At 42.1% G+C, this 27,654-nt stretch overlaps 1 protein-coding gene across 2 annotated transcripts in view; it reads left to right on the plus strand.

The window, feature by feature from the left end:
• The window catches only part of pipox (pipecolic acid oxidase), a 61,260-nt gene that overhangs the window by 23,210 nt on the left and 10,396 nt on the right, over nt 1–27,654 (plus strand). The window contains exons 6-9 of one of the 2 annotated variants that reach the window (XM_079676133.1): nt 11,852–12,034; nt 13,792–13,944; nt 18,812–18,961; nt 25,529–25,604. In XM_079676133.1, the coding sequence (XP_079532259.1) occupies nt 11,852–12,034; nt 13,792–13,944; nt 18,812–18,961; nt 25,529–25,604 (562 nt within the window). The remainder of the gene's footprint in view (nt 1–11,851; nt 12,035–13,791; nt 13,945–18,811; nt 18,962–25,528; nt 25,605–27,654) is intronic. The other variant, XM_079676134.1, reaches the window with a different exon arrangement.

Raw genomic sequence — 27,654 nt, forward strand, 5'->3', positions numbered from 1 at the left:
AGCCCGGAATACTGGGCGGTGACGCTCCGCCTATTAGGGGAATGGGGGGTTGCCACGGCCACGGCCATTGCCGCTCGAAAGCGCTGGAGATGCTTTAGTACATACGCCAGGCCTGTAAGTGGCACTGTAGTCTGCCACAAAAGCAGCGAAGAAGACTTCCCACACATGGTTGCCATGGTCGCCCTTCTGTTTATTCTCCGCTGTGGCTCTTTTCCTCCCTCCCCGAGGCAAGAGTTTGCTCCTGCTGCTATTATTCAATGCAATCCCTCCCCGTCGAGGCAAGCATTGTAATTCTCGCCGGTAGTCAACCAGCAGATGACACCCACCTCTCCGCCTCTTCCAAGGGACGAAGGGACCGTGCGGCAGAGTTTCAGTTAGATTTCTTTTCGCCGGTCAACATGTCCGTTAAAGTTTAAATCTTCCAGACAAAATTAGAAAAGTGCTGGTCAAAGGTCTTCTTTGTTATTTATTGAGATTTAAAACAAATGAATAATGACTCTATATAATCATAATAAGAATAAAATACGGAGGACAAAGATCTCTTTTCCTCTCCCTCTTCTGAGAGCCCAGCAGCTGATCAGAGCACGCTCCCCTCTCCTGCAGGGGGGCGTGGTCAGCTGCAGCTCATTTGCACTAAACTACGTCACAGAATCAGCCCCAGCAAAAACAGGGCTGCAAAAGAGAAAATAGAGCGAAATGAGGCATGGCTAAAATGCATGATCTGTTTGGTATTTTGAAAAAAAAACTTCACAGACATGTTTTATATAGGTATGGCCCTACAATATATTTGTGAAATATAGCATTACAGGTCCACTTTAAATTATACAGGTCCAGCCCACACATATGACAGCGCAGTTGCTCCATCATTCCATCACTTATTTTTTCCTGCTCAATACGCTCTTGTTTGACAAGCTGAATGTTGACTGGTGTTTGACTGAAGTAAGCAAACTTTTTTTGAACACACTGTCCAGGAGAGGCTTGGGCACTTTTTCCAGTTATTAACTCTGGTATTTACAAAGCTGTCATCAGCTGCTGCTTTGGGGTTCATCTGGCTGCGCTGGTTCTATGGTTGGCTATGGTTGGCTATGGTTGGCCAGGCTCCGGAGTTGTGGATGCCAGAGATGTCACATTTGAAGTTGCTGAAGTTCAGTTTTGTTTGACTGTATTTTATTTTCTTATGCGCTGGTTCTTCTGACATGTTTACAATATCAATAGCCACGTTTATCCATCTAGGTTAACGGCTGACGCAGAACAACGTAACAAAGAAACAAATCTAAGCTTTTGTATTGGTTGTAATGTACATGGATAGTAGGGGTGTAACGGTAGTACTCACAAAACATAAAATTTTTGTTTTGGGTTTTTAATTATTATTAAACTGTGAATATTCACTCAAATAAATACAAAATATAATAAAAATAAACATTAAAGTGCAGCATTTCGATGAACTGAAATAATCTATACTTGAACTGTACTGTACTAGTTTGACATTAAGACTTGCTTGCTTGTCATTGCCCCCCTGGGGGGCGCGAGAGACCAGGAGGAAAAATTGTTATAAAAAAAAAAAAAGATTTAAAAAAAAATCATAATTTGAAAAATTATTGAATCGAAAATAATATGATGCAGTACTATCACGTCTGGGTCTCTGTGATCATTGTCATTAAAGCTCGGCTCTGTGTGTGTGTGTGAAACAAACCATTTTGTGTGCGCAAGAGAGAGAGAGAGAGCGCACCGGTACCGGAGATCGTTGTTGTTAGCTTCTGGTGCTAGCGAGCTACAGTAACGAATATAAGGAGTTTTTTCAACAACAAAGTGGAGGAGAGTCCTCTCCTGTCAGACTGAGAGACTCAGTGAGCTAAAGGACTCTATCAGTGTTATCTCAGTGGGTCTCAAACGTTTTGGTCACCATTAATGTAAACAAATCTTTCCGAGGCACACGTTTACAGATGTAGCGATTAATTTCAGACAGTTTGAAACGCGAGGGCCGTGATTGGTACGTGATCTGCCCTCGCTCAAGGGAAAACCTCCAGTTTGACTTGAGACCGCCCCCGTGATAGATAAATGTAATTATAATGAAGCCAGCTGCAATGGATCACTGATCCACCAGGGGGTGCAGTTGGGTTCCACACTGGAGCTCATGTGAAATGAAGTCAGATACAGTACGCTGGATGTATAGCGGAACTTTGTTAAGATCCATATGTCACGGATATCATACTCTGTGCTAAATAAGAGACATGTAATCATTTACAAAACATCACCATGTTGTTATTTAACAAAATAATGTTGTTTAGTCGAAAAAAACGAACAGGAGAAAATGCAGCCCGGCTCTCGATTTTTAATCCTAATTTAATCATCATCTTCACCACGATCATTTATGTTTATGTTCGCCGAATTGACATGAAATCACTGACACATATGAATATACTGTATTCAACTTAATTAAAACGTTATTAACGTGCCTAAACTCAGTAATTCACTAAAAATATTTATATTTTAATGGAGCCTCGTCGGCAGATCAGGATCCCAAAGCGTGGCGGAGGGATCCTGATCTGCATGACGGGTACTATTTTCCCCATAAGGAACAAGTCGCTGCAAATTATCCCGCTTATTACACGGCCACATTCTCAGCAAAGTAACGACATGACTCCCAGTATTAATTGAAATGCTTTTATGGATTTAGAAAATGTTTTTATTGATTTAAAAAATAGTTGTATGTATTGATTTAAATTGACATGCATCCGCTAAGAAAAATAGTCCGTTGTTACCGTTTTTTAAACAGTCTGAATGAAACGGCAGCTCTCAGCTGTGTATTTACACAACTAATGGCCCATCAACCACAGCTCTCTCCCCCCCTCCCCCCCTGATCTTTCTTCTCCAGCAGCTAAATTAACTGGATGTTACTCTGAGTGACCATAGACTGTATGTGACAAGCTTACAGTTAGTGACGTAACAACACCATAAAAGCTGGTGGGTTGAAAGCAATACGGGAGGTAAAAATAACTAGAATAATTGTGATTTATTTATTGTGGCTTTTATGTTTTTAGGTATAAAATGTTATGTAATTCAGGCTTATAGTTCACCCTTCTCTAAAAGCCTTAAACAATGACAATATTCATAGTAATTTAATAAATCCTTCCAACACACATTGTAAAAAATAGCCTACTGTAAGTTAAGAAATCATTCCAATATGTACATCTTCTGATGTAACAACAATAACATTATAAATAGTAACATAGCTGAACATGGTATTGCACATTTAGCTTTGAGTGTTACTGACCTGAGATGTTTTTATTACATGAATTAAGGTGACTGAGGCTTTTTAACATACAGGGATGCAAACTCATCAGGTATGAAAAAGGTGACAAGGATCCGAGCCCCGGGCTCCCCCACCCCACGGAATAACAGAGGATTTTAGCAGTCAGAACAACTAAAGCAGCAGTGTTAATAATAACAAAAACGCCAAAGAGTCACATCTAATAGAAATATATAAAAGAGATCGATGATCTCAAGGGACCAATCTGTCTAAATAAAGGTTTGAAATGAAATGAAAAGCATTTATTTTAAATTGTGTAGCAGTCAGTTTATAATTTTGGCAGCACTGTTGAGCATTTTGAAAATGTATTTTCATGCCTCCGTGCAAGGCTCAAGTCTTTCTATCTTTATAGCCACATGGTGTAAAGTAACTAAGTTCATAAACTCAACAAGTACTATACTTGGGCACAATTTTGAGATACTTGTACTTTATTTAAGTATTTCAATGTTTTGCTACTTTGTTCTTCTACTCCACTACAGTTCAGAGGTACATGCTGTACTTTTCCTCCACTCCATGTATGTAATACCTTTAGTTACTTTACAGATGTGGATGAATGATGTGAAATATAATCAAGTGTTAATTCCGACTTTAGTTCCACCTGGAGTAAATCCACAAGCTACCCTGCAGTATACAAAGTCATTCAAACTAGCTGCACTTTTAGCAGCTTTGAGAACACTTTCATGATCAATCATTATAAAACCTATCATATCTATTATTCTGAAATGGACCAATCTGCACAATGACTACTTTTACTGTCGCTACTTTCACTATATTTTGATGATAATACTTTTCTACTTTTACTTGAGGAACATTTTGAATGCAGGACATTTACTGTAACAGAGTATTCCTACACTCTGGGACTATTACTTTTACTCAAGTACAAGATCTGAGTACTTCTACTTTTACTCAAGTACAAGACCTGAGTACTTCTACTTTTACTCAAGTACAAGACCTGAGTGCTTCTACTTTTACTCAAGTACAAGATTTGAGTACTTCTACTTTTACTCTAGTACAAGATCTGTGTGCTTCTACTTTTACTCAAGTACAAGATCTGAGTACTTCTACTTTTACTCAAGTACAAGACCTGAGTACTTCTACTTTTACTCAAGTACAATATTTGAGTACTTCTACTTTTACTCAAGTACAATATATACTTATACCACCTCTGTTTATAGCCTATGAAAAAAACTATTAGAAACAGAAGGCTAAAGCTAACGTTAGCAGATAGTGACAATGTATGCTAGCTAGCTAGCTCAACGATTCCTTAAATAATATTGCCACAGAAAAACTTTTCAGTTCACATCACGCTCTGCCGCTCCGACAGGGAGTTCTGCTCTGAACACCTGAACGGCCCGTTCTAACAGCTGTTCACCAGCGGTCCAGTCTGTGCCACAGTGACTCCGGACGCACAGTTAATATTAACGAACGCACCCGTAGGTAATGTAGTTGCTGAAGCTAGACCATCATCTCGGAGCAGCAGAGCCTTATTATACATCCATGAGCAGAGCCGACAGGCAGGAAGACTCGAGCACACAGCTCGTACTTCATTATAATATATAAAAAAAGAACACCATGCGTGTCATGATGGCACATAACAGCTCACGGCCGCAGATTACTCCGGGTCCCAGACCCCCCCATACCCCAAAAATATTTTTATTGCAGATCTACATGAATCACACAAATGACTTATTTTGGATTCAAAACGGCGAATTTCACAGAAAGGTGACAAGTTTGCATCACTGAACATAGACAGAGCACTACTGAAACATAACATCTGAGATGTAACAACATAATACACTTTTTGGGGATGCTTGGGATGTGAGTGAGGGACACGGCTTAGAACGGGCGTGTTGCCTGGCAGGACAGGAGAGTGTGTGCACCAGTCTGCCTTGATCTATGAATTCATGTCCGTGACACTCACTGCTGCCCACAGCTGTTTTATAGAAGGAAATTCCTTCACTTCATGAAAGTGTTTTAACCACACACACCTCTACACACACATGACGGGTGTTATTTTCCCCATAAGGAACAAGTCGCTGCAAATTATCCCGCTTATTACACGGCCACATTCTCAACAAAGTAACGACATGACTCCCAATATTAATTTAAATGCTTTTATGGATTTAGAAAATGTTTTTATTGATTTAAAAAATAGTTGTATGTATTGATTTAAATTGACATGCCTCCGCTAAGAAAAATAGTCCGTTGTTACCGTTTTTTAAACAGTCTGAATGAAACGGCAGCTCTCAGCTGTGTATTTACACAACTAATGGCCCATCAACCACAGCTCTCTTCCCCCCTCCCCCCTTGATCTTTCTTCTCCAGCAGCTAAATTAATTGTAGGTTACTCTGAGTGACAAGCTTACAATTAGACACAACACTGTCATTGCAAGTGACCCTCAGACTTTTATGTTCAACTGCTAAATTCGTTACTGATAAAAAAAAAGGGCTTCTACTGTACCTAATTACCTTAACACTAGAACCGCCAGAGGTTTTTGTATAGGCCTACCTAAACCCGTCAAATCCCGCTATTAGAATGCAATTTTTAACAACATAGGGTGCTACATAACACACTTTCAAGAAAAGTCACAGACTGGGAGACTTTAATATTTTATTGAAAAAAAGTTACATTGCACACACACAACACACATCACACAAATTGACTCGATTGGTGGTTCTAGTGTTAAATAAACTCACTAATTAATTAAACCAGTTCAATACGCATTATTATATTCTTATCATTCTTTATGAGCGCAGAAATAGTCTTAAAACCAGATCTGTTTTTTAAATGAAATCTGACGGCAGGCAGTTAGCTCTGATCACCTATGATAAATGCGCCGCACCTAATCGCTGGCCATTCAGCCACAGACACTGTTCGAAATGGGGGGGAGCTAGGAGGAGCTTGGTTCCCCCGAAGAGGGAGGGAGCTCCCCTGATGGCTGACTTTGAGATAAATAGGGGGAGCCCAAAACAATCGTGCATATTTGTGTCACACAGATTAGAAATGTTGAGTTTCTGTAAATAACAGTTCTTGAAATAAATAATAGTTATTGTTCATTACAGTTTCTGAATATTGGTTTTATATTTGTGAATATGTCTGGGTGTTGCCATCTGTACGTGGCGGCGCTGCATTCTTACTTACGTTGCTATGGTTATGGCGGTGATGCCAGCGCGGTATTTGAAATGTTCATATTGATATTTTTTTAACTCTGGCTTTGTAATAAATAATATGGCAAAACGAAAACAGCCAAGCGTCACAGCTTTTGGATTCACAAGCAAAGAAGCGAAGGGGTCTAAAAATGACAACGTGAACGGAAAACAACTTTTAGTTGGCCGGCTGTAAGCCGCGTTAGGGTCGAGCTTGACAGCTCCACACCGAGGGAGAGTCCTGCCGATGCGGAGCCTGAGGAGGCTTCAACAACGGCCACATCCGCCGGCATAGTGACACTGTCTCTATTAGTAGAAGAGTGTTTTTATAGCAATTGATCGCATCCGCGCTGCTGCGCCAGTCAACAGAGCGGGCGTGTGACATATTTAGTAGCAGGATGTGCTCTGAAAAATAGGGCTCCCCGAAAGCAAATGGGTAATTCGAAAACTGACAGAGCTCCCTATATACAAATCAAACTGTAGACGGTGTGAAAGCACCTATTGTTTTAAATAATGGTCGGAATGTGACCTGTGAGCCTTCTGAATTACCGTGGGACAGCACATTCTAAACTAAAATGTTCAATCAATAAAGTAACATCTTATCTTATCTTAATAATATCTTCATATTAATAATAATAATAAATCATACAGTATGTGTCCGAAAGGGAGCAGGAGGAAGCAAACACAAAAATATACAAAAAATATACTGCATATTAAAGCAAACGATTATAAAGGTAAAAGTATGAGCGTAACAAATAAAGAAGTGTAATGTAAACATTTACATTATAATTATGATTATTTAATATATAAAGACTATATATTATTGAATTACAAGATTAGATATACTTTAGTTGATCTAAAATATTGATGTGTTCAAATGCTCTTCAAAACACAACTGTAAGTCCATGACACTTGTCTTTCTGTATTTGTGAATGTATCGCCATCTCCTGGTTAAAACCTGAAATTGAAAATCTGGCAACGCCCTCTTGGAAAATAGTGGGAGGGCTTAACATTCCTCTATACTGGTCTTTGGCTGGTCGTAGGCAGGAAGCTGTAAGCTGGAGTCTGAAATTCAGTGCTCCATCTGTATATGATCATTATAGTTATAAAAAAATAAGAGAATAAATGAAAAACAGGTATGAAATACTATATGTAGGAGCCAAAACGTTGATTTATTATTTTGATTATTCAATCATTTAATGTATGTAATGGAGTATAATTGATTGGTGTCATTTGATCGGGATCCGCAGCCACGGTGGGGCGGAGCAGCTGATTGGGGCTGTGATTTCCTCCAGCTGGTTAAAAGAGTCCTGCTGATTATACTCTGCGTTCTATTTTGGTTGTGAAGCCACACGGTTTTTTGACCGCTGCATTGCACTGCAGAGAAGAGAAGATTTGTTTTATTTAAATGACGAAAATTGTTTCCACATCGTCTGGTAAGATACCTTCATTTGTGTGTTTAAAGAAGAGAACGAACAGTGAAGAAATGGAAACGATAACATGGAAATAAATGTACCAAAAAACAAACAATATATCTCTGAGTGATGTGTGAGCGCGTCGGCCAGGCGCTAAAATCAAAGAACAGAAAAGAGCTTAAGAAAGGTGGAAAGAAGGCTCTTATAATCGTCAAAAAACCCAGCTTGATAAGCGCTGGTCCGTGGAAACGTTTGTTTTGAAAACAAGACCTCAGAACTCATAACAGCGTGTCAAACACTCGCCTTCTTTTTACTACGGATTCTACTTCCTGGAACGACGGTGTTGTGAAACGTGAATGACTGAAGGCAACAATCACTCATCCTCCAACTATGTAACGCGTCACTGCTGTGGAGCGTTCAAAGACTGTTGAAAACGTCTCAACTCGCGGCAAACTGCACCAAACGCAAGGGAAAACAAGGCAAGACAATGAAAGTCCACAAACAATGAAGTAAAATTCAAAAAGAATAAACGTGTTGTCTTGAACAAAAATGGCAGACTTGGAAAGCTTGGAAAGTGACATTGACTGTGTGTATATGGAAAGGCTCAAACGACTGAAATCATCAAGAAGTGCAAAATTGGGTGCATTGACAAGGAAAATAAATGAAATCAGACAATTAATGGAAAATGTCTTCAATGTGGAACTGTCGAAAATGAAAAGTGAGTTTACACAACCACACAAAGAAATGGAACAGTTCAATGATTCTGTTCAAGCTTTAATGTCCACGGAGGAGGAGAAAGAAAGGGATCAGGATGAATGGTACAACCCCAAAGCAGCTGCCTTGGAAGAGTTTACTCAGAAGGTCTTAAACTGGATCGCTGATGCTCCTGTGTCCAATGTTGTCCAGACAAAAATAAAAGGACATATGAGTGTTACACCTCAGTCCAGTATTTCAAACGTAAAGAGTTTTCATTCACAAAGTTCAAGGAGATCCTCTCGGTCTTCTATCACATCTGCTAAAATAGAGTTGGAAAGTCGAAATGCAGAATTGTTAGCACGAGCTGCTAGGCTGGCTCAGAAGCAAGCACTGGAAAGGGAGGAAGCTGGTTTGAAGGCAAGAAAGGAACAGCTGGAACTTGAAACAGATATTGCAGAAAACACTGCAAAATTAAGTGTAATCAAAGGAATGGAGGATTCTCATGCAGGCATGTACCAAGCTGACAGAATGAATGAATATTTGGAAAACTCACAGTTTGTGAGTACAGCATTAGAGCAAGAAAATGCTAATTTGAATGCCAACAAGCATAAAACAAACAACAATAAAACTGCAAATGGCGTTAATAGTGAAACACAATTCATACCACAACGTCCCGAAAGTTCTACTTCATCCAGCACGTCTTCTAGCACGAGAGAGGGCAATATGAATAACTTAATAATCATCATGGAAAAACAGACCGCAATAACAGAAACAATGGTAAAGCAACAGAAACTTTCTTCATTACCCCCGCTCAGCATTCCTACCTTCAACGGAAACCCTTTGGACTATCGGTCCTTCATAAGAGCATTTGAGCATGGTATTGAAGAGAAAACAGAAATCAGTAAGGACAGGCTTTACTTTTTGGAGCAATGCACTATTGGCCAACCAAGGGAGCTTGTGCGCAGTTGCCAATATATGCAATCTGACAAAGGATACACAGAAGCAAAAAGGTTGTTGAAGCATCATTATGGAGATGGATATCTTATCGCGACAGCCTACATCGACAAGGCTCTCAATTGGCCATCTATTAAACCTGAGGATCCACAAGCTTTAAAAACCTTTGCTGTGTTTCTTAATGGATGTCTCAATACAATGGATAGTGTGGAATACATGGAGGAAATGGATCACCCAATCAACATGCGAGCTGATGCGAACTCCCATATAAGCTGAGAGAAAACTTGAGGGCTAAAGCTTGTGAAATACAAGATAGAAACAACAGAAGAGTTAAGTTTGAAGATCTAGTGAAGTTTGTCGACAATCATGCTAGAATCCTTTCTCATCCAGTGTTCGGAAACTTAAAGAAAATTCCAAATACATCAGAAAAGAAAAGCTACACATTCGTTCCTGCTACTCCCAGCCCAAGGTTAAAACAGAGATCTCCAGAGTTATGTAACAGTGGTTTTGCCACTAGTGTATCCCCAATACCTCAGAAAGAAAACAGTAACCGACACAGTGACACATCCCAATCAAACCGATGCATCTACTGTAAAGGAGAACATCCTCTTTCTGCTTGCAATCAGATTCTCAAAAACACACACCCCACTCTTTTGCATTTCAGTGATATCGAGTCGAGCAAAGGAAAGGTAAAGACTGTTGCAAATGCTTTAGTGGATATGGATAAAGATGATTCACGGGAGGAAGATATTGGGGCCGGTGAGCCAGAAAGCACCCTAGCTATCGTTCCTGTGAAGGTGAAAACAAAAAAGGGTAATACCATCATAACAACATACGCCTTTCTGGACCCAGGTAGTAGGGCTACCTTTTGCACAGATTCCATTCTACAGCAGCTTCAAGTGGCTGGACGCAACACGGAGATACTCCTACGAACAATGAATAAAGAGGACTCAGCTAAAACATCTGTTGCGTGTGACCTTGAAATATGTGGTCTTGAAAGTAACCAGTATGTAGCACTTCCACCTGTTTATTCCCAAAGCAAAATACCAGTACGAAAGGCAAATATTCCCTCTCAGGAGGACGTGGGACAATGGGAATACCTGAAAGAGGTCAATATACCACACATTGATGCAGAGGTTGGCTTGCTAATTGGGTGCAACGTGCCAAAAGCTCTAGAGCCATACAAAGTCATAAACAGCCAAGGGAATGGCCCGTACGCTGTTAAGACCATTTTAGGTTGGACAATAAATGGACCTCTAGGAAGGTCAGATACGACTTGTTGGATTAAGCCGGTCGTTACAGCAAACAGAATAGAGGACCCTCTATGAAACGTGAAGCTACCCCACAGCACCCCCAAAATAAATATCTGGCACTGCCACTGAGCCTGACTTGCGTTAGGGGGGCCCGACTTTTTTTTTGACAGAAAAAGTTTGAGAACCACTCTGCTAGGGACAGAGGTAGCAGATACAGCCAGGTAGCGCTTTGCTAACATGGCAACATAAGGATATGTGGTGTTTGTAAGAGCTTTGGCTCGGTCTGAACTTTTTGAGAGTGGTGGAGGCTTAAATGCTAGTGGGAGTTGGGTTTGCACTTCAGTCTTTTTTTTCCTTTTTTTTTGGTACCGGTGATATTCACGTTCGGGTGATGCCTTTTCAAATGAGTGTGCACGTTTGATGTATTGCCAGCCGCGTAACCAATTTTAGTTGAACAATGCCGACAAACACACGTGTACCGAACCGAAGGGCCCATACCGAATATTTTCGGTACGAATACGTATACCGTTACACCCCTAATGGATAGCCTACATTTCAATGGTGTGACAATGTCCTCTTTGATTGGATTAAAATGTACATATTCTTCCTGTTATGTTTGCCTGCTTTATTTTACCCAATGCAATATATAAGCCTCTGTCGCTGCCTGTAGCTAATGAGATTGTCTTATCATCTGCTCAATTTGCAAAAATAACAAAATATACACAGCTAGATCATATCGCGTTCTTTCTTGATGCGGCTTTAGAGTAGAGGGGAATTATTGAAACGGGATGTACTGTTCCGCAGCATCCGCTGCTGCGAAAATGTGGGGCAGGGCTGTAAAGTGGGGGGGCCAATGGCCCCTTGGCCCCCCTGCTTCCGGCGCCCCTGCTACAGCATCTCCAGCGGGTCGAGCGGTCTCGTGTGGACGGACGCGTTTATTGAGCCGATTCCGTGTGGACGGAAGACTTTTTTTATATCGAATTCTGTTCATTTGGGTTTTTTGTTTCCGTGTAAACGGAGCCTTAGTTTCATGATATCAGGGAAGTAACAAGTGTTCTGTTGTTCTCTCTTCCCAGGGGCAGTTTCAGAAGCTGGGTGGGGTCATAAGAGACAAAGAGAAGGTGACGGACATCACGCCTGGCCCTGTTGTTACAGTTTCAACCTCTGCTGGTGTTTATCGAGCCAAGAGCTTGGTGATCACCGCTGGACCCTGGGCTAATAAATTGCTGTCCCACATTGGATTACAGTTGCCACTAGAGGTATTGCAATAATGGTATATTATATTATAATAATAATACATTAAAGTTATATAACACTTTTCGCATGGACACTTTCATAGAAGCATACATCATAAACACACATACAGGAATCACATTTTTAAAAAACGAATGAAAAAAAATGATACGTAGCAGCATTTTAGTTAACATACACAAATAAGATAAGATAAGAGGTACTTTATTGATTCTGGAAAAATATGTGTAACGGCCCCTACACACGGCGGCGTTCGTTGAAGCATGCCGGCGGGCTTGTCTGAAGCTCGACCAACAACCAATCACATGAATCTTCCGCCCCGGATACACAAGCATGTGGTTTGATTGGCTAGAGCTTGTAATGGCATATGATTCGATTGGCCGACGCTTCCGTCGCTTTGCTCCCACAATGCAGTTTGGCAAAGCGTGATGTCACCCCATTCAAAGTGAATGGGCAGAAGCGTTGAAGCTTCAACGCACACCGTCGTGTGATTATGAAATTAGTCATTTCTTGCAGCCCTCGTGTAAAGTACGTACAATTGTTTTTTTTTACTCATTTGTGTGTGGGAAAAGGTGTGAATGTGTTGTATGTGTGCATCTTTAATATATTATGCCTCAGCAGAATAAGCCACACATTATAAACTACGTTATCAACTTGCCATAGCTAATATTATCACTAGGATGCTGCCTGTCCCCACTAAATGGCTTCCACATGGCACAGAAACAAAAGCATTACTCCTCCATATGTAATCAGCTCAGAGGCCTTAGTCAGCAAGGCACCCTTTTCCATCTTGCAAAATGCCACACAGCCAGAAAAGAGTAGGTGATGGGAAAACAAGCAGACAGCTGTTAAGAGTGAAGAATTGGAGTTGATATTGGAATTGCATTATTCAGGCCAGCAGCAGGCTGGGGGGGCCTGGGGAACGGCATGCCTGAGTGAACTGGTAGAAAAGCGCAGGCTCTTAGCACGCCGGAGCACTTCTGTCTGCATTTTTATCGTCCCCGGGAATGAGTGCACGGCCGGTTAGTTCATTACACTGAAAGCTCCTGAACAATGTGTCCTTATTACTGCCAGCCTCTGATGGACGTCATTTGTACAACCATGTGTACATTTAATTAAATCCCAATTGTCACTTCACCACTGCTGAGCTACTTTTGTAATTGCACTTCTATTAGAGAGAATAAGAGATGAGGAGGATGGAGTAGGTGTTGTACTATAAGGTAAGCTTGCAAGCCGCTAATGTTATGCCAGTCAATCAGTTGTAAGGGCCTTTCTGACAATTATAATCAGGTTTCTGTGCCTAGTCCCTAACCAAAAGGATACTAGCCAACAGGAGATCCTTTCCAATAACGCTAGACAAACCTTGTTGTCCTCAAAATATATTTAGATTTATATATATATATATATATATATATATATATATACGTTTAACGATGGACAGGATCTCTTAATGTGTAAGATCTTATTGTAAGAATAAGAGGAATCCTTAAACAATACATAGAAGTTTGAGCTTATACAGTAGCATTGAATCATAAAATTAAAAGATTAGAAAAATACATTTTATTATTTTCTTCATAGTCTTAACAGACACCGACAAACGACCCCAATGATATAATTAGTTATTTTATTTAGAGGATGTGTTGTGTTGGTAGGCTGTCCTTGTAAAACCCTTTCATCAAAAGGATGCACAGTAAACACTTCAGTCGATCATTCAGTCTTTTAGGAGGACATGGTATTAATGGTTTTCTGGTGTTCACTACTCTAGGTGCAGAAGATTAACGTGTGCTACTGGAAAGAGAAGGTTCCTGGAACATATGACGTGAATAAGCGCTTTCCCTGCTTCCTGCTGACTGAGGGCGAGGAGTCTGATAGGCACATCTACGGCCTCCCGTCCAACGAGTACCCCGGCCTGGTTAAGGTATGTCTGACTCTCCAGAAGCGAGTCCCTCCTTTATGTGCAGACCCATCAAATATTCATGGTAATAATATGAATTAGACTGTATTAATGATGATTACATTTTTAATGCAGTTTGTCTATCGGTTTTTTAGATGATCACATTTTGTATACACTATGTGTACCCTGAAGCAAACCCAGCTTTCTTTATCTAATTAAAGGGGCCCTATTATGCTCATTTTCAGGTCCATTTTGTATTACATGTATTTTGTGCTTCTGCTCTAATGTCTCCATGCTTTAATGTTCAAAAAGCTCTTCATTGTTCTCATACTGCCTGTGCTAAAGCACCTCTTTTCACCCTCTGTCTGAAACCAGAGTCAGCTGGCTGGCTCTGTTGTGATTGGTCAACCACTCAAGGATGTGTCGCAAATGTCCCTGACCTTAGCCTATCATGTACAATGTGTTGGAGCGCTAACCAATATAAGCGCGAGTATAACAAGGAGTCCAATGGAGGCGTTCAGGCAGGGCGAGAATACTCCCTTCGGAAGGAACTTTGGGAATTTAGCCTTTGCAGTCTATTTACAAGCACAAAGACTTCCTAGATACTCCAAAAAGCATAATGGGACCATTTACACACACACACACACACACACACACACACACACACACACACACACACACACACACACACACACACACACACACACACACACACACACACACACACACACACACACACACACACACACACACACACACACACACACACACACACACACACACACACACAGACACACACAAACGCACTAGAGCATTTTTTTCTCTTATGATATATCCCATGATAGAAAGCCAAAGTATGTGTTGTCTTATAACCATAATATAATTGAACTGACCATTATACAGTAGGATTGTAACGGTTCACAAATATTTCGGTTCTGTACGTACCTCGGTACAGCAGAAAAAATTATCACAAAACATAAAAATGTTTTTTTTTTTGTATTATTATTAAGCTGTGAATAATGTATTCACTCAAATAAATACAAAATATAATAAAATAAACATTAAGGTTCAGCATTTCTATGAACTGAATTAATCTGTATTTGAAAGTTACTGTACTAGTACTCACAAAACATAAACTGTTAGTTTTGGGTTTTTAATTATTATTAAACTGTGAATATTCACTCAAATAAATACAAAATGAAAAACATTAAGGTGCAGCATTTCGATGAACTGAAATAATCTGTATTTGAACTGTACTGTACTAGTACATAAGCAGCCAGTTTGACATTATGACTTGCTTGTCATTGTATTTTCATGTTTTTTTAAAGAAAAATTAACTTGTCCAGATTGCTTGCCGAATGGGCAGATCTGCTGGCACTAACAATGTCTCCTGCTGTGGAGAACACCCTCTCGCTAGGGCAGTGGTTCCAAACTTTTTCTGTGAGGCCCCGCCTTTGGAGAAAAAAAAAAGTCGGGCCCCCCCAACACAAATAGTCAGGCTCAATGGCGGCGCCAGAGATTTATTTTGGGGGTGCTGTGGGGTAACTTGACGTTTCATAGAGTGCGCTCAAACATTTAGGGTTTCCCATTAATGTACCGGACGCTACAGTGGAATTTTCTACTGCAACAATCCCCACGCATATACACAGTGTACCCGCGTTACAATGAAGGCTCGATAATCAGCTCACGGCATATAGGTGTAAGCAGGGGTAAAGTGCTATTTTTATAGGTGGTGTGTGGACCTCACATAGGGGGGTCCGGGGGCAAGCTCCCCCGGGAAGATTTTTAAATATTGAAGTTAGAAGCATCAATCTGGTGCACTTTGAGAGCAAAATGAAGAGATCTATGGATACATCTCTCAACATCCATTTGAAACAGAACTGTAAACAGATTTACTTTTTCTTTATGGATATTTTACAAATCACTCCCTTTTAAACTTTATTCTTTTTTTAATGTCATATAGTATTTCATACCTGTTTTTCATTTATTCTCTTATATTTTTATAACTATAATGATCATATAAACGTGTCTCGGAAATAATTGTTTACATTAATGGTGACCAAAACGTTTGAGACCCACTGAGATAACACTAACCCCTAGTTTCCAACGGGTCCGCCTGCGTTGCGTAACGGCTGCGCCGCGGTTTTGGTCCGGCCCCCTCCGTCGTCATACCCTACCGGGCGCGTTTCAGAAGCATTTCAGAAGCGGAGCGTCTTGCCTGCCGGCTCGCAGTTTTAGTTGATTTGGGCATATTTCCTGGACAGACTACTTTGTATAGACAAAGTTAATAATAATTGTAATATCCCAGTTAACGACATGAATCAAAGATGTGTTGCTGTATTTTAGTGGTAAAAATTCATTCATCATCATAATTATTCTATATATATTTACACAGTGCCTGTAAACCGGAGGAGAACGCTGGCATTTCTCCTCCAACTTGAAAGACTACCGAGGGATAGGGTCTGCAAAATTTGTTTGTGTGTGTGTATATATACAGTATATAGGCCTATATATATATATATATATATATATGCTATGTTCTGAACGTTCCACTTCCTGCCTGCCCGACATTACCTTGGCTGCATAGCGTCAAAAAATAGACTTCAATCCTATTTCGAGCGGAGCCCAGCGGCGAGACGCTTCTGGGACGCTTCTGAGCCGTAACGCGTCGCGTCTGGTGGAATAGCACCCATTGACTAGAGTGGCCGCGATCCTTGCGGACGCCGCGGCGCAGCCGTAACACGGACGTAACGCGACGCAGACGGACCCGGTGGAAACTAGGGGTGAGAGAGTCCTTTAGCTCACTGAGCCTCTCAGTCTGACCGGAGAGGACTCTCCTCCCCTTTGTTGTTGAAAAAACTCCTTATATCCGTTAGCGTAGCTCGCTAGCACCAGAAGAACAACGATCTCCGGTAAGGGTGCGCTCTCTCTCTCTCGCCCGCGCACGCACACAAAATGGCTCGTTCCACCGACACACACAGCCGAGCTTTAATGAAACACAGAGACCCAGACGTAATAGTACTGTTATCATATTATTTTCGAATCAATAATTTTTCGATATTTTTATTTTTATTTTTTTTTAATAACCATTTTTCCTCCTGGTCTCTCTCGCCCCCCCTGTCATGCATCTGCGCCCCCCTCGCAGAGTGGGAGTTGGGTTTGCACTTCATTCTTTTTTCTTTTGGTACCGGTGATATTCACGTTCGGGTGATGCCTTTTCAAATGAGTGTGCACTGTGAAAGTTTGATGTATTGCCAGCCGCGGCCTAACCAATTTTAGTAGAACAATGCAGACAAACCGCTTTGGTTCGGTCCACCTCTCTTTGTCCGTCATCCTTGTACGTAACTGCGAAACCAAAATGTTCCCAAACCGGAGACTTCAATGATGCTGGAGGATTTTTGAGCTCAACTTTATCTGCGTTCGCCATTTCGACAGTGCCTCAAATTACTGACTAAATTTGAACGCATCCCTGTGACCAGCTCTCATAGTATGCCTCTCGTCCAATGAAATGACTTGCTCGCTCTATGACGCGTTGAACCCAATGTGAGCAAATTACTCTAAATGCTGCGACACAGCACCTGAGATTACTTCCAAAAAGTTGCTCACGTTCTCAATTTTTTACGTTTAACGTTATATTCGTTCGGTACACTTCGGTACACATGTGTACCGGACCGAAGGGCCCGTGTGTTGTCAAGTGGGTGAAGATTTTTGTGTTTGGGCACATTTGTTTTTTTATATTTGCATCGTTTTAGAAACTCCAGCTTATTCCTTCTAATCTAAGTGTTCGGGGCCTTGTAGCACGTTCGCACCGGTCCGACACCGTAATGTAACTCTTCTCCCTCAATATGAATTGTTCAGTATGACAACATTTTGCTGGAATGCTGCTTTTGAGAATCACATTGCCACGGTAGAACGATTGCAGTCCAATCATAAATAACAATCCATGCAGCAAAGTCAACTGTAAAATTTGATTTGTCCTCCCTCTACATCAGATTAGTGGTGGGGGTTGTGCTGGGCTTCATGTCATCTGATAGCACATCTCTATTTCTGGCGTTATGGTGGGGCAGCAGGAGCTCACAGACTAATAGCAGACCACATGCATAGAAGAGAGGGGTGAACAGATGGTAATGCCACGTCACATTATCCACTGAGACGCAGTCACCAAAGCTACATTTTGTCCCAATGTTGGGACCATTTTACATAATTTGGAGAAAAAAATTAAAATGAGGCAGGAGAAAAAAAAGTGCAGATCCTTGCAGGGTTTTTATGGTTTTTGCTGCATGGACCTGACAGAAAAACATCAAACCTCTTTTTTCTCCCACTGCCTCCTCGCTGTACTGACAGGAAGTATGGAGTGTGTGAATGACAGTCACTCCTCCTCGCTTTAACTAAAGTATTAATAAGGGACATGACATGTGAAATGCATTATTTCCTGCCTTTTTACTTAACTCTAAATAAAATATGACCTGATGACATACTAATACTCCTTCAGCTGTATAAACAGAGTATTGGGATTCTGTCCTAATATAATACTCGTTACTTTAAAGATTCACTTTTCTGTAAGGTATGTTGTCCAATTTTCTATGAGACTCATGCATTAATTTGTTGTGCTTATTTTCACATTAGATGGGCGTAGGGCGTCAAACACTTTTTGAACACTTACATTAAATTTGCTTTTTATTTCGTAGGTATTTGAAACCAGTGCAGACTGGGCTCTGGTTTCAGACAGAAGGTGAAAAGAGGTGCTGCAGTATGTGAAAAATAAATAACTTTTTGAATATTAAAGCATGGAGACATGTCACAGTAGAGGCACAAAATACAAATATCAAACATGAAGATATCCTCTTAAGAATGCATGCAAAATGTTTTGATGATGTCATTGTTTGTGCAGATTTGCTACCATATCGGAGGTAAGACAGACCCAGACCACAGAGACAAGCAGACAGACAGGTCTGATATCGGCATCCTCCAGCGCTTCGTAGCCCGCTGTTTTCCTGGCCTCATCCCCGAGCCGGCTGTGGTTGAGAGCTGCATGTATACGGTCAGTCAGCACAACATGGACCACGCTCATTAAAAGTGATACTTTAAAGGTCTCCTATTATGCTTTTTTGAGGCATATATTATGTGTCTCAGATATATACAAATATATAAAAAACAAGTATATGATGTGTTTTGCTCAAAATACTAAACAGATCATGTATTTTAGACATCCCTCATATCCCTCTGTTTCAGGCCTGCAGGTTCGGGTTCCTTAGGTTGAAAAAAAAAAAAGCCGCGGGGGAGCTAATGCCTGCTCAAAATTCTACCGGAGAGAAAGCTAAATGCTGCCGTGATTCAGGGGCGGACTGAGACTGGGGGGGGGGAGGGAGGCAATGCTAGTTAATTGTCAACGGGGGGGGGATCCTCGCTGCGGAGAAACGGAGTTTCGTCCCGAACGTCCCGATGGCCAGTCCGCTACTGCTGTGATGAAATGCCATGTCATGTTCCAAACCACATCACAGATTATTTCTGAAACAGAATGAAGCTCAAATGCTTTTTCTCTTGAGGGTTTACCACAAGGTGAGTCCCTTTTTATATTTCTTGCTTTTTTACACATGCTCTCTCCAGTACAGGTTAGCTCTGAGTTTTAGCGATGCTTGCTAAACTTTGTAAACAAAGACCATATTACCTCCAAAACAGTCGGGTATTGTTTTTGATAGCAACGTTTCTGATAGTGCCGCTGGTCCGCATTGCCGATATTACGTCATGTCGGCAGCAAATCTGGATCAGCTCCGTTGCACCCCCGCTTTTAGAGATTTGGGTACAGAGGAAAAGAGAGGGTTTTATTTTCTTACACTTTGTAAGTTCCCTGACACCCTATTTTTAGTTTTATCTTCAACACAAATTTGTTTTGTTAATTTATTTTCAAATTTGTAGGCCCATTATCTCTCCAGCTCCACAAAAGTCTATTCGAAGTGGTATTTTAACACATATGTGGCATGCTATCAAAATCAGTCACGAAAGAGGAGAATCTTAGTTTTCAGATAATATCCTTAATATGTTTGTTCTCCAAATATTCAGCAATATATTTTACATAATGAAATTAATGTTACTAAGACAGGATTATGAGAAAAAGGCGTGTTGAAAAATGCCTTACCATAGTTACATTAAGAGGGGTATCAGGGCATAATATTGTGGGGGCATAGTACCCCTCGCCCCCCCTTAGGACCACAACTGGATTAGCTATGATTCTGGTATCTTTGTTTGTCTATAGCAGGGGGGGGTCAATCTAAATGTCATCGTGGGCCACATCAGCATTATGGTTGCACTCAAAGGGCCGGTTGTAACTTTCAATCTCAATCTTTGTTTATTTATATAGTGTCACGGTTTGTGAAACAAGCAGGACCCAAATGCAGATATAAACTGAAAACTTCCTTTATTTCAAGGCTATGATATCTCTATACAATGACAAACAGAACACTCACCGCAGAACTAGTCAGGGAACACGACGAACCGACCAAGACAGACAGACAACCCAGAACTTAAATACACACAAGACTCAATCACACAACAAGACACAGGTGAGGAAGGAGGAGAAAACACAGGGGCCCAGGTGAACATAATCAGACAATTAGACACACCAGGGAAACTAATGACAAGAGGAAAAACACAGGGAAAAGGACCAGACAATAACCCAAAGGAAAACATGACATGGAAAACAGCAAAAACACCCAAACCTACAAAACTATAAACGTGACATAACATGAGAATCGTGACATAACCCCCCCCTCAAGGGACGGATTCCAGACGTCCCAAAAAAACAAAAATCCAGCAGGGTGGGTGGAGGGGCTCTGGAGGACGGGTGGACGGGTGGAGGGCGGACGGCCCGGGGGCAAGGCAGAGTTCAAAAAAGGGGAATTCGGGGGGACGGCCCGGGGGCAAGGCAGAGTTCAAAAAGGGGAATTCGGGCGGACGGCCCGGGGGCAAGGCAGAGTCCGAGGAGGGGTGAAGACCCGACAGCTCCGGAGGCCGGTCAGGAGCCGGTGTTGGCAAGATCCCCCATGGAAGAGGAGTCGGCGGGACCTCCAACGGGACACGACATGGAGTTGGCAGGCCCCCCGGCAGAAGAGTAGTCTGCGGGACCTCCAACGGCTCAGGACATGGGGTTGGCAGGACCCCCGGCAGAAGAGCAGTCTGCGGGACCTCCAACGTGACAAGACATGGATTTGGCAGGCCCCCCGGCAGAAGAGTAGTCTGCGGGACCTCCAACGGCTCAGGACATGGGGTTGGCAGGACCCCCGGCAGAAGAGTAGTCTGCGGGACCTCCAACGGGACCAGACATGGAGTTGGCAGGACCCCCGGCAGAAGAGTAGTCTGCGGGACCTCCAACGTGACAAGACATGGAGTTGGCAGGACCCCCGGCAGAAGAGTAGTCTGCGGGACCTCCAACGGCTCAGGACATGGGGTTGGCAGGACCCCCGGCAGAAGAGTAGTCTGCGGGACCTCCAACGGGACCAGACATGGAGTTGGCAGGACCCCCGGCAGAAGAGTAGTCTGCGGGACCTCCAACGGCACAGAACATGGGGTTGGCAGGACCCCCGGCAGAAGAGCAGTCTGCGGGACCTCCAACGACACTTGAGTGGGTTGGTTCGCCAACAGAACCCGGGGAGCTGGCGTCGGACGGACAGCCAACAGGAGACGAGGTGCTGGAGTCGGCCGGTATGCCGACAAGACACGGGGAGCTGGCGTCGGACGGACAGCCATCAGGACACGGGGCGCTGGCGTCGGACGGACAGCCAAACGGAGACGAGGTGCTGGAGTCGGCCGGTACGCCGACAAGACACGGGGAGCTGGCGTCGGACGGACAGCCATCAGGACACGGGGAGCTAGCGTCGGACGGACAGCCATCAGGACACGGGGAGCTGGAGTCGGCCGGTACGCCGACAGGACTCGAGGAGCTGGCGTCGGCCGATGAGTCAGCAGGTGACGAGGAGCCGGAGTCGGTACCATGGTTACTGGAGCCGGCACTGAAGCCGAGACCATGGCTGTAAGGTCCGGTTCTGGAGCCGGAAACATGGCTGTAAGGTCCGGTTCTGGAGCCGGAAACATGGCTGTAAGGTCCGGTTCTGGGGCCGGAAACATGGCTGTAAGGTCCGGTTCTGGAGCCGGAAACATGGCTGTAAGGTCCGGTTCTGGAGCCGGAAACATGGCTGTAAGGTCCGGTTCTGGAGCCGGAAACATGGCTGTAAGGTCCGGTTCTGGAGCCGGAAACATGGCTCTTGGGGCTTAAGCTGCTAGCTTGGCCTTGCGACTCCTCCTCTTAGCAGCCGCCTGAATACTCCGTGGACCTCCATAAGCCAGACGAGTTCCAGAATATGACTCCTGGACAGGAGCAGGAACTGGGGCAGAAGCACGGGTTGACTTCAGACGGAACCCACCAAGGCGTATGGTGCCAGGTTGGGAATTGGGAGGCCGGGAGCTAGCATGCCGGGGCTAGCAGGCCGGGAATCACACACAGGGAGGATCTTTGAAATCCAGCCAGGTAAGAACTTCACCATACCTGGTTTCTCTCTAGCCATCTGGCGCGCCTCCGACAACACAGCCTCCCGCTGCTGAACTCCGGGTGCTCTCTTCCATCTATCCGAGCAGTTAGCCAAAAAAAAGGAAACATTTAATAATTCCGACTCGAACGGATCTGCTGGGCCCATTTCTTGGTCGGTTCGTACTGTCACGGTTTGTGAAACAAGCAGGACCCAAATGCAGATATAAACTGAAAACTTCCTTTATTTCAAGGCTATGATATCTTTATACAATGACAAACAGAACACTCACCACAGAACTAGTCAGGGAACACGACGAACCGACCAAGACAGACAGACAACCCAGAACTTAAATACACACAAGACTCAATCACACATCAAGACACAGGTGAGGAAGGAGGAGAAAACACAGGGGCCCAGGTGAACATAATCAGACAATTAGACACACCAGGGAAACTAATGACAAGAGGAAAAACACAGGGAAAAGGACCAGACAATAACCCAAAGGAAAACATGACATGGAAAACAGCAAAAACACCCAAACCTACAAAACTATAAACGTGACATAACATGAGAATCGTGACATATAGCACATTTAAAACAACCTTGAGTTTGACACCCCTGGTCTATAGCCAAGCTTGTTAGCAGGCTATACCTCTCATAATGTTCAACTTCAGCTCATTGTTCACAGAGTCATGTATCGTATCGATGCCTCGAGGAAGAGAGTTGGTGAGGGTGTGTGTCATATTCTGAAATAGACTTCAAAAAAACAATTAAATCAACCTAAACCCCGGATTTTTCACATAAATCCTAATTTTTTTCGGAATGCACCATTGCAACATCCGACTGATTTTGCTAGTGCGGGTCATATATAGCATCTACAATTATTGTACTTTCTGTAATTTGAATATTGCACGTGTCCATATTGCAGTTTTGCTAACATGTGGATTCATTGTGCGGCCCTATACACAGCAGATACTGTGGGTCATCAGGAAATATAAAAAAACTAAAAGAACGAACCTAAGGGACCAAAGAAATCTCCCTAAACTAGCTTTTAATTTTGATCACTGCTCAGGATAAACACCGGGAAACTACTTCCTTGTACATAGCTGCCTTGTTACAGGAAGAATACAAGATGGAAGTTTCTTCTCTTCAACAATATTTTAAGTTCAGCAGCAAAAATAATTGTCTCTTTTGCGCCAAAACATTCCCAACATTCACATAGCTATGTTCCGACATATATTGACCATTTATGCAAAACAGATTAACTTATAATAATAGAATAGAATAATTAACATCTCTAGTCTTAGTAAATAACGCGCTAAATAGAAAAGTTGCCCCTAATGGGTAATTAGTTGGAGGCTCAGCAACCATCTCCAGATTGATTTGTGTGAAAGAAGCACAGTTTCACTTTCTCCCTTTTTCTACTTGAGATGTTATCTAAACTTTTCTTACATTAACAACTGTATTTTTATAATGGGAAACACCTTTTGATGACTTCTAACAACATACTTGAATCAGATTTTACCCCAAAATACTCCTCACACATCTTCTTGACCCTTAAATGGCCATTCAATATTTTAGAAAATTAATTGTTTCTATTTTCTACATATCGCCCTTATACCCATATTGCTCTGTTATTACACTCATGTTACACTATTATTACACCTATAATACAGTGATTTTACACCCATGTAACGCTAATATTACACTGTTATAAGCAGGGGTGCACATAAGTGGTACGCAGGTACGCATGCGCGGCAACAATCTGAAATGCGTACCGTCACTTGTGTCACAAAGCGCATTTGCGTACCGATGTATATGTGAAGCTTTTCCAGAAGGCGGTTAGATCATCGGACGACGGAGTTGGTCTCCGTGTGCACAGACAGGGCTGCTGTTAACGTCGGCCTGTACAGCAGCACTGCGCTAAAACAGCTGATCACAACGTTCACACACGCTCTGTGGTCACGAAGCTCTGCACTCTACTACTACCCCCCCCCCCCTGTTGACATTCGCGATACAGAGGGCTTCATCATACTCCACTAGCACCCCCACCCGCTGACATTCGCGATACAGAGGGCTTCATGGGAACTTTGAGGGGAGCCGGAAGTTGGAGTACCAAACACTGACTCCAGGTACTCATCTGAGTACCTCACTGAGAAAGTTGTGTGCACCCCTGGTTATAAGACCCATGTTAATCCCATGTAAATGTGCTATTGTAGTGGACAGTGCAGCTTTTGGAGTCACTAGACTGTTCATGTTGTCTTTTTTCTTTTTGTCCTGCTGTAAAACCAGTCAGTAACAGGACTGCTTAATCTAATAAAGAGTTAATAATGTATGTACATATAATAGCAGGTGGGTTAATTTTTGAAAGAGAATATGAAGAGCATGAGTTGCTGGCTGTATCTCCAATGCAATTTTGTGTGTGTGTGTGTGTGTGTGTGTGTGTGTGTGTGTGTGTGTGTGTGTGTGTGTGTGTGTGTGTGTGTGTGTGTGTGTGTGTGTGTGTGTGTGTGTGTGTGTGTGTGTGTGTGTGTGTGTGTGTGTGTGTGTGTGTGTGTGTGTGTGTGTGTGTGTGTGTGTGTGTGTGTGTGTGTGTGTGTGTGTGTGTGTGTGGTTCAGCCGCTCTGCCCTCCAGCAACACAGCGAGCAGCTTTTACCACGATCACATATTGAAGCTGTGGGAGAACATCATTTCTGTGACCTTGTCCAAAGCCCCTGAAAATCCCGACAGTCACGCTTTTTTTTCACTTAACAGCTACTGTTTTTTTCCATTAGCAGTTATTTTTAGAAGAGGACATAGAGTTAAATGCCTGTGTCTCTGCAGTTGATGTAAATAATTGCCTTTGTTAGAGGTCATTAACTCATTCAGTTAAACACATTCCACAAAGACGTTGACAGGACTGGAACTGTAATGTGTGTGTATGTTTGAGTGTTTTTCCCATATAGTGTATGAGGAAGTACAAGCAAATTGGGAAAAAGAGGTAGAATCAGCCCCTTGGTTTCAAAACATGAACAGACCTATCAAGGTCCAAAAGTATCTGTTGGAATCATTTTTTAATCTTGCTCCTTATGTTTTGTTTTTGCAGCTAACGCCTGACAGTCATTTTGTGCTGGACTACCACCCTGCCTACAGCAACATTGTGTTTGGAGCTGGATTCTCAGGTGATTCACAATACTACACTTTCAAACATAAAGAAGTCAATGTAAAGGGTCGTCTTTGAAAAATCATATGTGTTAGGATAGATTTATCAAACAAGCTACTTGTTATGTATTGGGAAAGTATACATGTCAAATCCTCTTTGTTATCATTAGTTTTATAACAGGAACTGTTTGCCATGGTTAGCATTTGCTAGCATAAAACACAAAGTAGAGCTAATGCTGATTGAAATTGACCTAGTTCTTTGGTAGTTAAACTGGAGTATCAAACAAAAGCTTTGTCATTGCTATTTATTCTCCGGGAACCATGAATGTCAGTATGAAATATGTAAAGCATCAATTGGATGTAAAAATAATTAAGTCTGAATATAGAGCTTGAGATGGGGCCCGTTAGTAACTGTATCTGGGCCCATAGAGCAAGCGCACTTCCATTTTCTATAAACCCCATCTCCAATCCACAGGTCACAGCCATTTTCGATTTAGTCAAATTAATGAATGAGGGAAAATCTTGGTTCGGCTTTAATCACATCTTACAACCTTTAGGACCAAATTATTTCAATAGGACCTATTCAAGCCTTCGTAGTCTGAAATTTCCAGTCATTTTTCTCCCAATGTAAGTCAATGGGAAAAGGTATATTTGGGCCCAATGACGTCACGGACTGACACAGAATTTGTAATATGTGGCCAGTTGTCCCAGTCAAATTCCGGTCAAACACTGTTTGTGTCTATTGAGCTAGACAATGATTGATTGGCAGGCTCTACAAAGAATGACATCATCCTCAACGCCCAACTTTTTGGTTTCAACACCCGGCGTACTACCTGGGGGCTTGGTTATAAGTGGCCTGTTGTCCCAGTCAAATTCCGGTCAAACACTGTTTGTGTCTATTGAGCTAGACAATGATTGATTGGCAGGCTCTACAAAGAATGAGATCATCATCAATGCCCAACTTGTTGGTTTCTTTTCAGCTGTCCTCGGTGACTTCAGACTGTATCTCAGACTCAGCTGCCTTAATTACTGCTTTGGTTCCTAAAGGCTCTACAGAAAAGTTGCAAGCTTCAAAGCTTTATTCATAATGTTGACATTCAATTTCAAAATCGACTTTTGAAATTGACATTTATTTCCTTTTTAATCTTTTTATATTTAAAGCCATTATTTCTGTGTGAGTCGAGGCTTAGTATTAGAACAGAGGAGAGGCCAAGGGAAAATACATGTCTTAGTACTGGTTAGAAACGGGCCCTGTAGTGAATATATTATACTGCAATTAGATTCCAGTGGTGGCTGCGTAGGATTGTTTCAGACTTGTGTGATACAAACATTAGCTTTAACTTCAGAGTGATGCCAAAGATCACATTTTTTAAATCCTTATTATATCCATTATCCAAATTCCTCAAATGCAGTTTGCCTTTTTGTAATAAAATGTGGCTATACCCTAATTTCGTTGCACAATCCTGAGTTGTACAATGACATAAATTACATGAAGTTTTGATATTGTACAACATTTCAGTAATTCACTCCATTTTTAATTTGCTGTTGATACTTTTCCCTGTTGAAAAAAAAACGTCCTAATACACTCACACACAGTCAGCAGGACAGTACAGTAGTAACATAGTCACATACAACATAACACATCAATACGTAACAACCCATTGTAAGTGATTTGTTAAGGGGCGGGACGTCTCTAAGCAGTTGACCAATCACAACAGAGCCGGCCAGCTAACCAATCAGAGCAGACTGGGCTCTGGTTTCAGACAGAGGGTGAAAGGAGGTGCTGCAGCACAGACAGTATGAGAAAAATAAAGAGCTTTTTGAACAATAAAGCATGGAACATGTCACTATAGAGGCACTAAATATAAATATGAACCTGAACATTTAAGTAACATGTCCTCTTTAAACGTGAGTCAACTGACTGAAATACAAATATTTCTATCAATTGAATGGTGGACTGTTTTTAAGTGGATTTGTTCACACAGTTTGCAGAGATACCCACACTGTCTGCAGGACACACCAAACCTCCCACACAGATCTTAACTTTTAATGAGATGCTCTTGTCCTTTG

Source organism: Notothenia rossii, assembly GCF_949606895.1.
Source record: "Notothenia rossii genome assembly, chromosome: 4".
Taxonomy (NCBI): Eukaryota; Metazoa; Chordata; class Actinopteri; order Perciformes; family Nototheniidae; genus Notothenia; species Notothenia rossii.